The 14860-nt window shown below is 49.1% G+C and overlaps 1 protein-coding gene across 3 annotated transcripts in view; it reads left to right on the top strand.

Annotated features, from left to right (window-relative positions):
* The window catches only part of DENND4C (DENN domain containing 4C), a 130254-nt gene that overhangs the window by 84519 nt on the left and 30875 nt on the right, over positions 1-14860 (top strand). For 2 of the 3 annotated variants that reach the window (XM_044271636.1, XM_044271653.1), the window contains 5 exons: positions 216-356; positions 1812-2923; positions 10664-10841; positions 11300-11409; positions 12128-12303. In XM_044271636.1, coding sequence (XP_044127571.1) covers positions 216-356; positions 1812-2923; positions 10664-10841; positions 11300-11409; positions 12128-12303 — 1717 coding nt within the window. The remainder of the gene's footprint in view (positions 1-215; positions 357-1811; positions 2924-10663; positions 10842-11299; positions 11410-12127; positions 12304-14860) is intronic. The other variant, XM_044271644.1, reaches the window with a different exon arrangement.

Below are 14860 nucleotides of genomic sequence, written 5' to 3' on the forward strand. Positions count from 1 at the left end.
TCCCCCAAAATCTAGGTGCGTCTTATGGGCCGGTGCGTCTTATAGGGTGAAAAATACGGCATTGAACATTTAGAAAACAATTAGCATCTGTTAACCCTTTCACGAAGGAGCAAATGCAGTATAATATCGTACAAAGTTAAAGGCATATATTCTTTGATTTTATGGAGATCTCTTTAGTAATAGATTGGTAACTTTCGTTCCATTTCTTTGCATAGCAGTACATTCTGATGGCCAAAGTGAAATGCAGTTGACAATCCCTGAGGTTAGAAGTCCACCAGAATCTCCTCCCTGTGGAAGCAGCATTGTTAAAGTGCCCTCTGGAATATTTGATGTTACTGGGAGAAAAAGCAGCAGTGGTGAGTTGTAATATTCTAGAGCGTCATATTTTAAAGGAAATGTATCGTCAGAAAATAACATTTACAGTAAATACATTTTTTTTTTATTATACCCACATGAAATGGTGTTTTTTTATTCTTTGTGTGACTCTCCACAGCAATGGAGGTGTTGGGTTGCCCTGTCAAACCCCTTAGATAACGCATTCACTATTGAGCTTGGCATCTAAGTGTTAGATGGTTGGGATTAGATTTCAGCTTGTTATAGTTGCTTCCACAGCAGATGGCATGGACATAACTCCTGTTTCCATGCCATCCTATAGACATAACTGTCTATGGGTTGTCTATTTGTGGGAACACAGCACAGCAATTGATGTGCATTTACATCCATGTGCGGCAGGCAAACAAGACAATGGACAGCTTGGGAGGAATCTAGCTAACAAGAAACTATTGGTCAGGCACCCTCCCACAGGGTTAGGTTTCTTATATACCCTTAGGTGGCCAGCCATAGGGCAAGAAAGATTAAAGAGGTTCTCTAGTTTGCATCAAGATCCTTTAAATAAAAAAATTATGAAGGCAGCTGTAATTTTGTAATATGTTTCTTTTACCTTTATTGCTCCTATCTTCTATTCTGGGCTATGGTCACATGTCCATGTCAATGCAGCTTTTTTTTTTTCCTATGAGGTAGTGTCCATGGGCGTGTCAACAAGGGCAGTGTTAGGGGAGTGTCTATATAACTGGGTGGGAGGAGCTATAAACTAGCTGGGTGGTGTTAGGGGCAGTGATAGGGGAGTGTCTATGTAACTAGCTGGTGGGGGGAGCTATAAACTAGCTGTGTTGGGGCAGTGATAGGGGAGTGTCTATGTAACTAGCTGGTGGGAGGAGCTATAAACTAGCCGGGTGTTAGGGGCAGTGATAGGGGAGTGTCTATGTAACTAGCTGGTGGGAGGAGCTATAAACTAGCTGGGTGTTGTTAGGGGGCAGTGATAGGGGAATGCCTGTGTATCTAGCTGGTGGGAGGAGCTATAAACTAGCCGGGTGTTAGGGGCAGTGATAGGCGAGTGTCTATGTAACTAGCTGGTGGGAGGAGCTATAAACTACCTGGGTGTTGTTAGGGGTGGTGCTGGACCTGGAGAAGAAGTGGAGTGGATAGAGCAAGAGCAGCGCTGCTCTGTTGGCTAGGACCACCAGGAGGGAGTTGCAAGATGCCGATGGCCCCAGACTGCTGAAGATATAGTAGGGGATTGCCTCTGGGAATAGTGAGATGGCGGTAACGGACCGCGGTTATAACAATCATCTATTACAACTTGGAACTAAATGAACTACATTGTGTAGTGCAAAGTCTATAATATATTGATTACAAGTTTAATCAAATTAAAATACTGTATTCACATAGTTGCATAGCCAACCTGATTATTTGTGCACATTTGGCTGCAGGTATATGTTTTGACCTACCTAATCCATTTTCCCTTGTTGCAGGGAGTGTACACATTCCACCGCCCACAGTTCAGGATTCTGGAGATGACTCTGTGTTTGTCAGTGATGCTCAGGCTAAGAAGTCTGGAGATAAAGCCCAGAAGAGACAAAAGATGTTCGCTGAGAGGAGCTGCAGCTTTAGTACAGACAGTCGTGCAGGCATGATGCTAAAGAAAGGTAGTCTTGAAATGTCTACTAATGAGATTGCAATGAAGATGGGAGCCGATGCCAAGATACTAACTGCAGCATTATCAAAGACACCCCCCCATCCACAGACTGGCAAGGAATTTAGTTTTGATGGCATTGACAGCCCAGCTCCTAGTCAGAAAGCTGATTCAGGATGCCAAGCCACAGAGACTCCAGAGAATGTCTTGGGTCGGGAAATGTTTGACCCCTTAGCTACTGTTAAGGAAGAAACAACATCGGAATCATCAGAGTGTACAAATAACACCGAGAACCAAAACCTGACTTCTTCTGTGAAGGACACAGATGAACCAAACAAAAGAAACAGTTCTTATGGCCTTCCCAAAGCAGTAGAAAGAGAAGGAGTAGAGAAAGGGCTTGATCCATTATCACTGCTGGCTTCAGCATCTGTGGAAGACATTTCTTACCCTGCCGAGGAGAAGATCATTTCCCCTGTTGTAGCACGTAACCTCGCTGATGAAATTGAAAGCTATATGAATTTGAAAAGTCCCCTTGGGAATAAATCCTCTAGTATGGAACTTAGAAGCAAAGATCCTGCTAAGGAAAATGCGAGTCCTATCCAAGGCACAACTGAAAGGAGATCTAGCTTGCCTGCTGACTCCACACCCCCTTCCGATGTGCAGGGTGAAAATCAGAAAAACTCAGTATCCAGGTCCAAAACATTTACTGCAACTCCAAAACACCACCTAAAAAACCAAAAGGAGCGGTCTGTCTCACTAACTGCACTTGTCCGCAACACTCAGCACGGTTCACTGGGTTCAGTGGTGAACTCCCTTCCTGGACTTAAGTTTGACAACCTTTTAACCGGGCCCAAAATGGATGTGCTCAAGTCTAGTATGAAGCAAGCAGCCAATGTAGCCAGCAAGATGTGGGGGGCAGTGGCATCTGCATACAACTACTCTGATGATGAGGTGATTGGTGTATTTAAAATCTTATCATAGTCGTCTAAAGGTCCCTTTACATGGGACGATGTACCAGCAGATTGTCGAGAGGGAAGCGTTCCTTTCCGACAATCTGCTGATCGCTAATGGAGGAGACCGCTGCATTTATATGAAATACAGCTTTACAGACAAATAAAAAGGGCGGCATACATTCAGCTATTTTCAACAATATAAACAGTAGCCTGCATTCTGATGATGGATTCAGAGGGTAATATGATCTTAATCTTTCACTTTATAATAAGAGTCTCCTGAAAGTGAACTGATTAAAAGAGAATTCCGGTTGTTACAAGTTATCCACAGGATAACTATTAGATGGGTGTGGTCCTACCATTAGGACCTTTACCGATTATAAGAATAAGGACTCCGTTTACCTCAGAGCCCCACAAAAATGAATGGAGCGGCAGGTTTGAAAAGCACATTGCTGCTCCATTCATCTCTATAGGAGTTCAAGAGTTCTGGAACCACCTGAGAGGAGGTCCCTATTCTCGTGATCAGTGGGGTCCCAGCAGTATTCCCCATCCTGTAGGTAGGGGATAACTTGTAACACCCTGGAATACCCCTTTAATTTTAATGGATTTGACTTCAGTGTGTTTGCTTACCTGTTAAAATGATTGATAAAACTTTGTCTACATGGCTGAAAATGTATAAACCACCACGAAATATCAGTTTTTCCAACTGTACAATTGATCCATTATGACTTTATACAGATGTGAAGCTTTCCTACAGTTGGCATTTAACACTTTAAGGTCCCACTATCATTTTGGAAGCATTGGAGCAGTTGCCATACCAATTAAACAAAAAAGAAAAACATGAATGCATTTTTACTGGGGGAAAAAGATGCATACCCTAGAAATCGTGTGTTTCTGTGCCACATATTGTAAGCCTGTAGCTTAGTTATTTAATTGGTGGAATAAATGGGTCTTCTGGGTTCAGGACATAGATTGTCTGCAGGATATGCCATCAATATCGGCAGCTTCCACTTCCACTAGGCAGATGTTTGAGGGGCATCCACACTCCTGTATTGTATACCTCGGTCCTGCTACCTGCGCGCTGTCTATGCATCGGCCCTACTAAGTAGGCAACACACAGGTAGAAAGACCCAGAAAACCCCTTTAAACTAAATATCTCTGTCTTCTGATGTATTAGGCTTGTTTCTAGTTCCAGAACCATGAAAATAACAAAACAGCATTTCCATCAAATGACTGAAACAAACAGCTCTTGACTATAATGGGATCTTTCTCGCCCAATTCCTTGGGGGACACAGGAAACCCTGGGTATAGCTCAGCTCCCTAGGAGGCGTGACACTAAGTGAAAACTGTTAAGCCCCTCCTCCAGCAGCTATACCCTCAGCCTGGAGAGAGAGACTACCAGTTTTTTGCTTAGTGTCAAGGAGGCAAGACACTCTCTGCTCTGCAGAGCTATGTTTTCTTTTAGTTTTTTCTATTTTATTTAATTTTTCTGTTCTCACAGGGACAACAGAGACGCCTGGACCTCTCTGTTTCTCCTGGGGTCGAGCTGCGCCAGTGCCGGCTATCCACACTGCTGCCTCCCCCACTGAAGAAAAGGAGGACCAGGGCAGCCCAGCTCCCCTGCATCCCGCCAGCGCAAGGGTCGCCCACACGCCAAGCCCCTCTCCAGCTTCCTGCCACTTCGGTGCCAGTGGCTGAAGGGGCGACCCTGCTGGAATGGACAGAGGGTGAAGACTTCAGGATGGTGAGAGTGGCTGTTCCAGCCCTGCTCCTGCTCCCCACCACCTTTCTCCTCTCTCTCCCTCTCATTCTCCCTCCCCCTCCCTTCGTTCCCCATCCTCCTGCATTGCCCCCAAGGTCTGCATCCCTGACAAGCCCCCCTCCCCTAAGAAGCTGGACACAGAGTGTTTTGGCGCTCTAGACGGCCCCACTCCGTGTGGGGGGAAGATATGTATGGGGGACCGGGGGAATAATCGGACTCTTCACCGCAGGGACAGCTGCGGCGGCCCGATATGCGCGGCACTCAGAACAGGCACCCCTTATATTCCGGCCGGCAGCGCGTCAGCCGCTCAGAGATCGCGGCGACGCGCTTGTGCGGTGAGGTCGGTTCTTGCGCCGCTGCCGTTTACCCCCACTTCACTACAGGGGGGCGTACTGAATTACTTCCTCCGGCGCCCTTACCTCTATCCGGATCGTACATATTTAAATTGCGTTTCCCGCTCTCTCTTGTCCTGCCTCCCGTTCACCCTACGTGCCTAGCAAGCTCTGCTGCAGCTCCTGACTCTGAGGACGGATCGTTGTTGGGCTCCTGTTCTGCTCCGGTGCCTGCAACCTGCTGTCTGCTCCAGCTCTGAGACCGCGGTAGGACTGTTAACCCTTCCTAGTGCAGCAGACCCTAGCCTGGATGGCTTTTCCATACCTTCTAGCCAACATGTCCGATCCCTCAGGGGCCTCTGGACCCTGGTACCACGCCTGTACCCGCCTGTAAGGCACCTTTTCCACGGGGGCAATCAGACACGCATTGCCCTGCATGCCAGGTCCCAATACAGGGTCCGCCACTTGCTGTGCCACCCCCTGGCCTCTTGGGTCCTCCTGAATGGGCTAGATCCCTTTCCCAGGCCGTGGACAGCCTCACTAATGTTGTGAGCCGCCTTGCGGATGCACTGCCTACCACGCAGTCGGATACGCCCCCTGCTGTACCCTCCGGGTCCGCTACCCCTAACGACCCGTCTGAGTCCCTCGCTCCCAGCGACGCCTCCAGGGCCCGGCACCCCCAGAAGCGGTCCAGGGTGGAGTGCGTGTCATCTTCGGATGCTTCCCTGTCACCCCCAAGGGTACGGTCCCAGTCGGGCCCCTCCTCCTCACAGGACATGCCCTCAGAGGGAGAATTAGTGGATTCGGATTGGGATATGGACTCGGCCTTACCGTCCAAGCTGGCCTCTGCTGTAGGCCATCTTATTACCAAAATTCGTTACACCTTTAAAATTCACGATGATCCTCCCAGCTCTGACAAGGCCGGTGTGTCGTTTTTCCGCCCCAAGCAGGCGTCCGCAGTATTTCCCCTCCATGCCGACTTCTCGTCGGTAGTCTCTAAGGCCTGGTCTCGCCCTGATGCACGTTTTACTACCCCTAAGAAGTTGGATATCTGTTATCCCTTCCCGGCGGATTGCATTTCCACTTGGGCGTCGCCGCCTAAGGTTGACCCTCCTGTGTCTAAAAGCACGGCCATTCCTGTGGCGGACGGCTCCTCTCTTCAAACCGCTGAGGACCGGCGCATGGAATCCATTACTAAGGGCATTTTTGCCGCCTCCGGTTCCGCCCTCAGGCCAGTCTTTGCTTCCGCCTGGGCCGGAAAAGCTGTTTCGGAATGGGGTTCTCAGCTGGATCAAGAACTTGAGTCAGACGTCTCCATTCAGGACCTCCGTGCCTTAGCCCAACTCATTGTTCAGGTAGGAAAATTCATTTGTGAGGCCTCCCTTGATGCGGGTGCCCTCATGGCCCGTTCATCTGCCCTGGCCGTTTCGGCTATAAGAGAACTTTGGCTAAAGGTTTGGACGGCGGATACCACTTCCAAACGGTCACTTACTGGCCTTCCCTTCGCGGGCTCTCGCTTATTCAGGACCCGCCTGGATGAAATCATATCCGAATCCACGGGGGGAGAAGTACCCATCTTCCCCAATCCAGGATCAAGAGCGCCACTCGAGGCCGTCCTGGTTTCTCTCGCTTTAGGTCCTCCTGCAGGGCTTCCACCCCTCGATCCGCGTCTTCTAATTCTACCCAGGATAGGCGTAAGAAGCCTTTTTTTCGGACCCAGCCCTCCTGGCGTAAGTCCCAGCCTGCTAGCCCTCCCTCGGCCAAGCAGAACCCCGCCTGAAGGTGCGCCCCCACCCACTCGGGTGGGGGGACGACTTCTCCTGTTCAGGGACATCTGGCAGACGCACGTCTCCGACGCCTGGGCCCTCAAAGTTGTATCTTTCGGGTACAATCTAATTTGCGTCCCTGCCCCCAGTTTGCTTCTTTCGCTCCCGTGTCCCCGGGGATCCCCAGGGTGCGGCCGACTTCTTCGCTGCCATTCGCACCCTTCTGGACAAAGGAGTAATCGCTCCGGTTCCTATAAAGGACCGATTCAGGGGGTTCTATTCAAACTTTTTTGTGGTTCTCAAAAAGGAAGGTTCGGTAGAACCCATATTGGATCTCAAGCGGTTAAACTGTTTCCTCCGTTTTCAGCGGTTCCGGATGGAGTCCCTCAGATCAGTGATGGCCTCTCTGGAAAAGGGGGAGTTCCTGTCCTCTATTGACATCCAGGACGCTTACCTCCACGTTCCGATTGCTCATTGTCACCAGTGTTTCCTGCGCTTTGCGGTGGGGAACGACCATTACCAATTTGTCGCCCTCCCCTTCGGCCTGGCGACGGCTCCTCGTGTGTTCACCAAGGTCCTTGCCCCTGTCCTGGCCTTGCTCCGCTCCAGGGGCGTTTTTCTACTCCCATACTTGGACGATCTGCTCATCAAGGCGCCCTCCTTTTCACTGATGTCCACCAGCGTGAACCTCACGCTGCAAACCTTAGAGCGGTTCGGTTGGATAATGAACCTTCCCAAGTCCTCACTTGTCCCATCCAGGCAGCTTGTCTTTCTGGGGACGCTTCTGGATACAGAAGCGGTGGAGGTTCGGCTCCCGCCGGCAAAGCGCCTGCTCCTTCATCATTCGGTTCGGAACCTGCTTCTCCACCGCCGTCCGTCCTTCCGGTTCAGCATGCGGGTATTAGGACAGATGGTGTCCTGTTTAGAAGCGATCCCCTTCGCGCAGTATCACTCCCGCGCCTTTCAGAAGGCCATTCTGTCTGCCTGGGACAAGTCTGGAGACTGGATCGGCCCTCCCCCCCCCCATGTTCGGTCCTCCCTGCTCTGGTGGTTGCAGACCCCCCTCCAGGGAAAATCCTTTCTGACAATGACCTGGTTGGTGGTTACCACCGATGCCAGTCTGCAGGGTTGGGGGTGTTTCCTCCCCGGTCCGTCCAGGGCACTTGGTCTCTGTCGGAGTCCAAACTACCGATAAACATTCTAGAACTGAGGGCGATTCTCCTATCGCTCCGGCATTGGACTTCCCTACTTCGGGGCCATCCCGTTCGTGTCCAGTTGGACAACGCCACGCCTGTGGCGTATATAAATCATCAAGGGGGCACTCGCAGCGCAGCGGCCATGCGGGAGGTGTCTCAAATCCTCCACTGGGCGGAAAGTCATGATCCGGCCCTGTCAGCCATTTAGCCATTTACATTCTGGGGGTGGACAACTGGGCGGCGGACTTCCTCAGCCGGATGACGATCAACCCGGGCGAGTGGTCTCTGCACCCTGACGTGTTCGAGTCCATTTGCCTCCGTTGGGGTTGTCCGGACGTGGATCTCATGGCCTCCAGATTCAATCACAAACTCCCCACCTTCCTGGCCAGGTCCAAGGACCAGAGGGCGTACGGCGCCGACGCGCTCGTTCTTCCATGGACGGAGTTCTCCCTCCTATACATTTTTCCGCCCCTCCCTCTTCTGCCACAGGTTCTCAGAAAAATCGCAGCGGAGGGCACGCCTGCGATTCTGATAGCCCCGGATTGGCCTCGCCGACCTGATACTGATTCTGGCAGACGCGCCTTGGCCGCTGCCTCTAAGAGAAGACCTCTTCTCTCAAGGGCCGATCTTCCACCAGCATTTAGGGTCGCTACGTTTAACGGCATGGCTATTGAGACTGCATTTTTAACATGGCGGGGGTTTTCTGCAAATGTAGTTTGTACCATGATCCGTGCGCGAAAACCGGCCTCGTCCAGGATTTATTACCGAACCTGGCGGGCCTACCTGGGTTTTTGTGAGGCCCTGGATGTTCATCCTCTTCGTTTTTCCCTCCCCACGGTCTTGTCCTTCTTGCAGTCTGGTCTGGACCTGGGTCTGGGTCTCAGTACGTTGAAGGGTCAGATCTCGCCGCTTTCCATCCTCTTCCAGCATCCTCTGGCTCCTCTCGGTCCTGTCAAGACTTTTCTCCAGGGAGTCGCTTACTCTGTTCCCCCGTATCGCTCTCCCATTCCACCTTGGGACCTTAATGTTGTGCTTGCGGCTCTCCAGTCTCCCCCCTTCGAGCCCTTGCGGAAGCTTTCTCTTCGCCTTTTGTCCTGCAAGGTCTTTTTCCTTGTGGCCATCACGTCCCTTCGGCAGGTGTCTGAGTTGGCGGCGCTTTCTTGTACGGAACCCCTTTTGGTCTTCCACCAGGATAAGGCGGTTCTCCATCCGGTTCCTGACTTCCTTTCGAAGGTGGTATCCGCTCTTCACCTCAATGAGGACATAGTCCTCCCTTCCCTTTGTCCGTTCCCTTCTCATCCTCGAGAACGGGAGCTTCACCGCCTGGATGTTGTTAGGGCCCTGAGGATTTACCTGGAAGTCACCGGATCCTTTCGGCGCACGGACTCTCTCTTTGTGGTTCCGGAGGGTCCGCGCAAGGGGTTGGCGGCGTCCAGGGTGGTTATTGCCCGCTTCATCAAGATGGCTATTGCTGAAGCTTACTGCGTCAAGGGCAAGGAAACGCCCTTTGGTATTACCGCTCATTCTACCAGAGCGGTCGGTGCCTCTTGGGCTCAGAGGCATCGAGCTTCGGCTGAACAATTGTGTAAGGCGGCCACCTGGTCTTCCTTGCACACTTTTACCAAGTTCTACAGGGTGAACACTTATGCATCGGCGGATGCTGCTTTGGGCGGCGGTTTCTTGATGCCTCCGGTGGTTTTCATCTTGGGCTGTAGTCCCTCCCCTCTTGGACTGCTTTTGAACGTCCCAGGGTTTCCTGTGTCCCCCAAGGAATTGGGCGAGAAAACAAGTTTTTGTATGACTTACCAGTAAAATCTCTTTCTTGCTCTTCCTTGGGGGACACAGCACCCACCCATTGTTTTGGTTTACCGTTACGGTTTAGTTGTCCCTGTCGGGTAGTTGACTTGTTTGGTTTTACATGGTTTGTCCTTGCCTTTGTTTTCACTACTTGGGCATGCAACTGGTAGTCTCTCTCTCTCCAAGCTGAGGGTATAGCTGCTGGAGGAGGGGCTTAGCAGTTTTCACTTAGTGTCACACCTCCTAGGGAGCTGAGCTATACCCAGGGTTTCCTGTGTCCCCCAAGGAAGAGCGAGAAAGAGATTTTACTGGTAAGTCATACAAAAATCTAGTTTTTCATTTTACTGTAAAAATTTGTGCTGTTTTATTCTGTATTTTTGATGGCATCTGCGACAGTTGCGCCAAACCTAGCCTCTGACACACAATTGAACGAAGCCTTTCTCAGAACACTTGGTATGAAAAAAAAAAAAAAAAGATAGAAAAGCATTTAGGCTGAAAAAAAAACTGATCCTGAGATCCATTTTTTTTTAGACTGGGGGAAAAAAAAAGTACTGCATGCAGGATTTTTTTTTTTCGTCTAAAAAAACGGATCTCAGGCGGAAATGGCACAAATGGATGACAACTGATGCAACAGGATGCGTTTTTTTTCCACAGGATCCTATTTTATTTATTTTTCTCTCTTCTGATGGGTCAGAAGAATGGAAAGCTAAACGGTCATGTGAACTCAGCCTTACATGTATTGAAATGCTAGTAGGATATCTAGTAAGATGTTATTTTCAATATTAGTATTGATATTATTTCAGGTTATATGTGATTAGACCACATAAATGTGACTACAACATAATAGGGTCTGCTCTGCTACTTACCCTTCCCTATTACCTAATGTAGGAAGAAGTTAATAAAGATGAATATCCGTTTCCTTTGAATATTGAAGAACAAGAGATAGGCGACAACTTTGCTTCCAAGACAGGCTTCCAAAGACTTTCTTCAAGCAGCTTGAATCAGAGCAGCACCAGCCTGGGCAGCAGCAGCAGTGGCGGCACAAGCAAACAGAGCTGCACCAATAGTATGGGCGTTTTATTCCTATTACTACTGTTGTTTAAGTACTTCATATCTGTAATGTCTTTATTTAGGGAGGAGGTGACGTTGAGCTTGAGGATATATAGTGTTTCATGATTTACATCAGTACATTCATGTAAAAAGCTGCTTATATCAAGATCTTTAAAGGGCATATGTCAGCATGATCAACCCTAATAAACCAGGCATACAGCATGGTATGGTTGATCATGCTGACAAAAACGATACCCTGATTATGTATTTCTGTTTGATTCCTGAGATGTGTAAATTAGCTTACTGGAACACTGAAGGCTGGCCAGAGCCTTACTGCGCAAGCACTTAGACAGATTATATGAAAGTTCTGTGTTAAGTGCTATGTGCCTTCTCTCTGTTGAAGTGTCTTAAAATTGTCTATGTTGATAAAGCTTTGTCAAGACATGACATCAATAATCATTGTTGCATTTGAAGGTGAACCTGCACTAGGTAGAGGGATACGAGGTTTGGAGTCGGAGAAGTCAGAACATGGGTCATCTCAAAATACCAGCTTATCAAGTATCTTTCAGAACTGTGCAATGGAGGTAAGTGAGCGGCCCTTTTGCCTTCTGTTACATTAACATCACCGGTATGGCGTTGTTTCACTGTTAAGCTGTACAGTAATAACCGTTAGAAGGGGCTTTAAAAAAATGAAAATAAAAATTATACAGCACACAAGAAAGAGGGAGTGGAAATGTACACACCTTAAAAGATATATTTTTTTTTTTGTAAATTCTAGACAGATTTGCCAACAAAAAGTTTTGTAATCAATATTATTTTTTTATAGCTGTCCACAATTTCTGTGTGCCATTTTGCACACAAGCAGTTGCACAGCAGTTATTTAAAGAGGGAGCTGCTTTGGGCAATTACCATACTATTTGATGAAGGATCCCCTCACTATAAGCTGCTCAGATAGTGCCCTCCTGCTGGGACCCCCTGGGATCATTTGTAATCTGTGAGGAAACCTGGCAGTATATGTTCACTTTCTTTAGGGCTACAACAGGATAAATTCCAATCAATGGGCTGAGTAACGCAGGGCAGGTCCTCCAAGAGTGAGAGGCGCTCATTTTATTAGCCCTTCACTGAATGGATCCCCATCTATTTAGTAAGACTTCTCGAACAAGGTATATGAAGATGGGTTTTCTAAACTAGGTGACTGCTTTGGAGGAAGCAGTACCCTAATTACCATTAAACATGGGGATTATTCAATGAAAAGTGTATTTTTAGGTTTCTGTTGTGAAGGATTACATTGTGTCGTTGCAGGTCCTGATGTCTAGTTGCTCGCAGTGCCAGGGCTGTAAGGCCTTAGTTTTTGATGAAGAGATCATGGCAGGATGGACTGCTGACGACTCGAATCTAAACACCACATGTCCTTTCTGTAAAGTCATCTTTCTGCCTTTTCTAAACATTGAATTTAAGGACTTGCGTGGCTCCAACAGGTTTGTTCATTTTTATTTTTTTCTAGTGCTAGTTCACTGTGTCTTTTGTGAATTTGATGGGATGATGTACATGAATTGTATTAAAGGGGTTATCCCATGATTAAGGTAAATAGATTACACAGTAAAGCAGGATGCATTATTATCTTGCTGATAAAATCAACGCTATTTAACCACCTCCCGACCGCCTAACGCACCGATGCGTCCGGGAGGTGGTTGATTTGTTCCTCCTGGACGCATCGGCACGTCATCTCGCGAGACGCGAGATTACGTCACAGCCGGCCCGCGCATGCGCATCGCGGGCCGGCATTTCGCAGCAGAGTATTTCGTCAGCAGCCTGCCGGCCACGATCATTGGCTGGCAGGTTGCTGATTTTTAAAAAATCCAATCAGCAGCCATTTAACCCCACATATTAGTAAATATGATGGGGTTATATGGCTGCCTGTGCTCCTCTGCTCCTTCTTTTGGTCGGTTGGTTCCAGCAGAGAGGAGCACACATCACTGTGAGTACCCACTACACCACATACTTAGCCCCCAGATCACCCCAATTAACCCTTTGATCACCCCTTTGATCGCCCCTATCAATCACTAGTGAAAGGAAAAAAGTGATCAGTGCAAACTGTCACTTTTTTTTTTCACTGGTATTGACCGTTAGGTTTCAGTATAGTTTAGGCCCCTTGGTTAGGTAGTTTAGGGATCGGTTAGCGCCCAGCCCACCGCACCGCAGTCCGTTATTCGCTGATTAGCGTATCGCTAATCAGCATTTGTACTTTTATAGTATCTGGAAGTGATCAAAACTGATCACGGTCAGATCTATAATAGTACTAGTGTCACTTTAGTTCTCCCTCCACCCAAAACGCAGTGTTTGCCCGATCAGGCCTGATCGGTCGCCCACACGTGCGTTCGCCCACGCCCGCCCCACCGCAGTGACCAAAAAAAATATTTTTTTTTGATCGCTGCACATTCACTTTACACGCACTGCGGCGATAAAAAAATCAGTTTTGATATTTTTTATCAACCGCAGCAGCCTCCGGTACTTCGCTAGCCTCCCATTTGTAAGACAGGCTTGCTTTTTTTTTCTTGGGTAGTCTCAGGGAATACCCCTAAATTTAGTTGCCCACATGTCTAACAGGGGGTATTCCTCTGAAGAGGCCTACAGGCTTCTGACCCAGTCGGATGAGGAGTGGGAACCCTCATCTTATGAATCCAGCGGGTCAGAAAACGAACCTGTAGAAAGCAGTGGCTCTCTGACCAAAAGTTCGGACGAGGAGGCTGAGGTCCCTGATAGCAGCAGGCGTACCCGGCCCCGTGTCGCTAGACCGCAGGTTGCGCAGGATCCGCTTCAAGAGCAGCAGAGTGGGGCTGGTGCTGTCGGATTACGTGGTGAGGCATACGCCAGCAGCCCAGCCCTTCCTGGACCTAGTACCAGCACTGCCGTAGAACATGGTGAAGTAGCGAGCACCAGAAGGGCAGTTGAAGCTGGTACGGTGGCACGTGCAAGTAGTGACCCCGTCGCAGCCACCGCAAAGACGTGCCCGTAGAGCCCCTAGAATCCCAGAGGTGCTGGCAAACCCTGATTGGCAGTCCCCAACTTCAGCCGCACCTGTAGTTCCCCCTTTCACCGCCCAGTCTGGAGTTCGGGTTGAGACAGCTCAGATCGGTTCGGCCCTGGGATTTTTTGAGCTGTTCTTGACTGCGGAGCTCTTAGACTTAGTTGTGGCAGAGACAAACTGGTATGCCACACAATTTATAACCGCTAACCCGGGAAGCTTTTATGCCCAGCCTTTCCGGTGGAAACCAGTCCAAGTTTCCGAAATTAAAACTTTTCTGGGCCTCCTCCTCAACATGGGCCTGACAAAAAAGCATGAATTGCGGTCATATTGGTCCACGAACCCGATTCATCACATGCCCATGTTCTCTGCTGCTATGTCCAGGACACGATTTGAGACCATCCTGCGTTTCCTGCACTTTAGTGCTAACAGCACCTCCCGTCCCAGAGGCCACCCTGCTTTTGACCGGCTCCACAAAATTCGGCCCCTCATAGACCATTTCAACCTGAAATTTGCAGATATTTATACCCCAGAGCAAAACATCTGCGTAGACGAGTCCCTTATACATTTTACCGGGCGCCTTGGCTTCAAACAATACATCCCAAGCAAGCGCGCCCGGTATGGGGTCAAATTGTATAAGCTCTGTGAAAGGGCCACAGGCTATACACACAAATTTCGTGTCTATGAGGGAAAAGATCAGACCCTGGAGCCGGTCGGTTGCCCTGACTACCTGGGGAGCAGTGGGAAGACAGTTTGGGACTTGGTGTCACCCTTATTCGGCAAGGGGTACCATCTTTATGTGGACAATTTTACACAAGTGTGGCCCTCTTTAGGCATTTGTTTCTAGAACGGATTGGCTGCTGTGGCACCGCGCGAACTAGTCGCGCGGGCTTCCCCCAACGGCTCGTTAGCACCCTGTCTTGCAAGGGGGCAGAGGGCCGCACTGTGTAACGAAGAACTGCTCGCGGTGAAATGGAGAGACAAGCGTGACGTTTACATGCTCTCCTCCA

Source organism: Bufo gargarizans, chromosome 1 (assembly GCF_014858855.1).
Source record: "Bufo gargarizans isolate SCDJY-AF-19 chromosome 1, ASM1485885v1, whole genome shotgun sequence".
Lineage (NCBI taxonomy): Eukaryota > Metazoa > Chordata > Amphibia > Anura > Bufonidae > Bufo > Bufo gargarizans.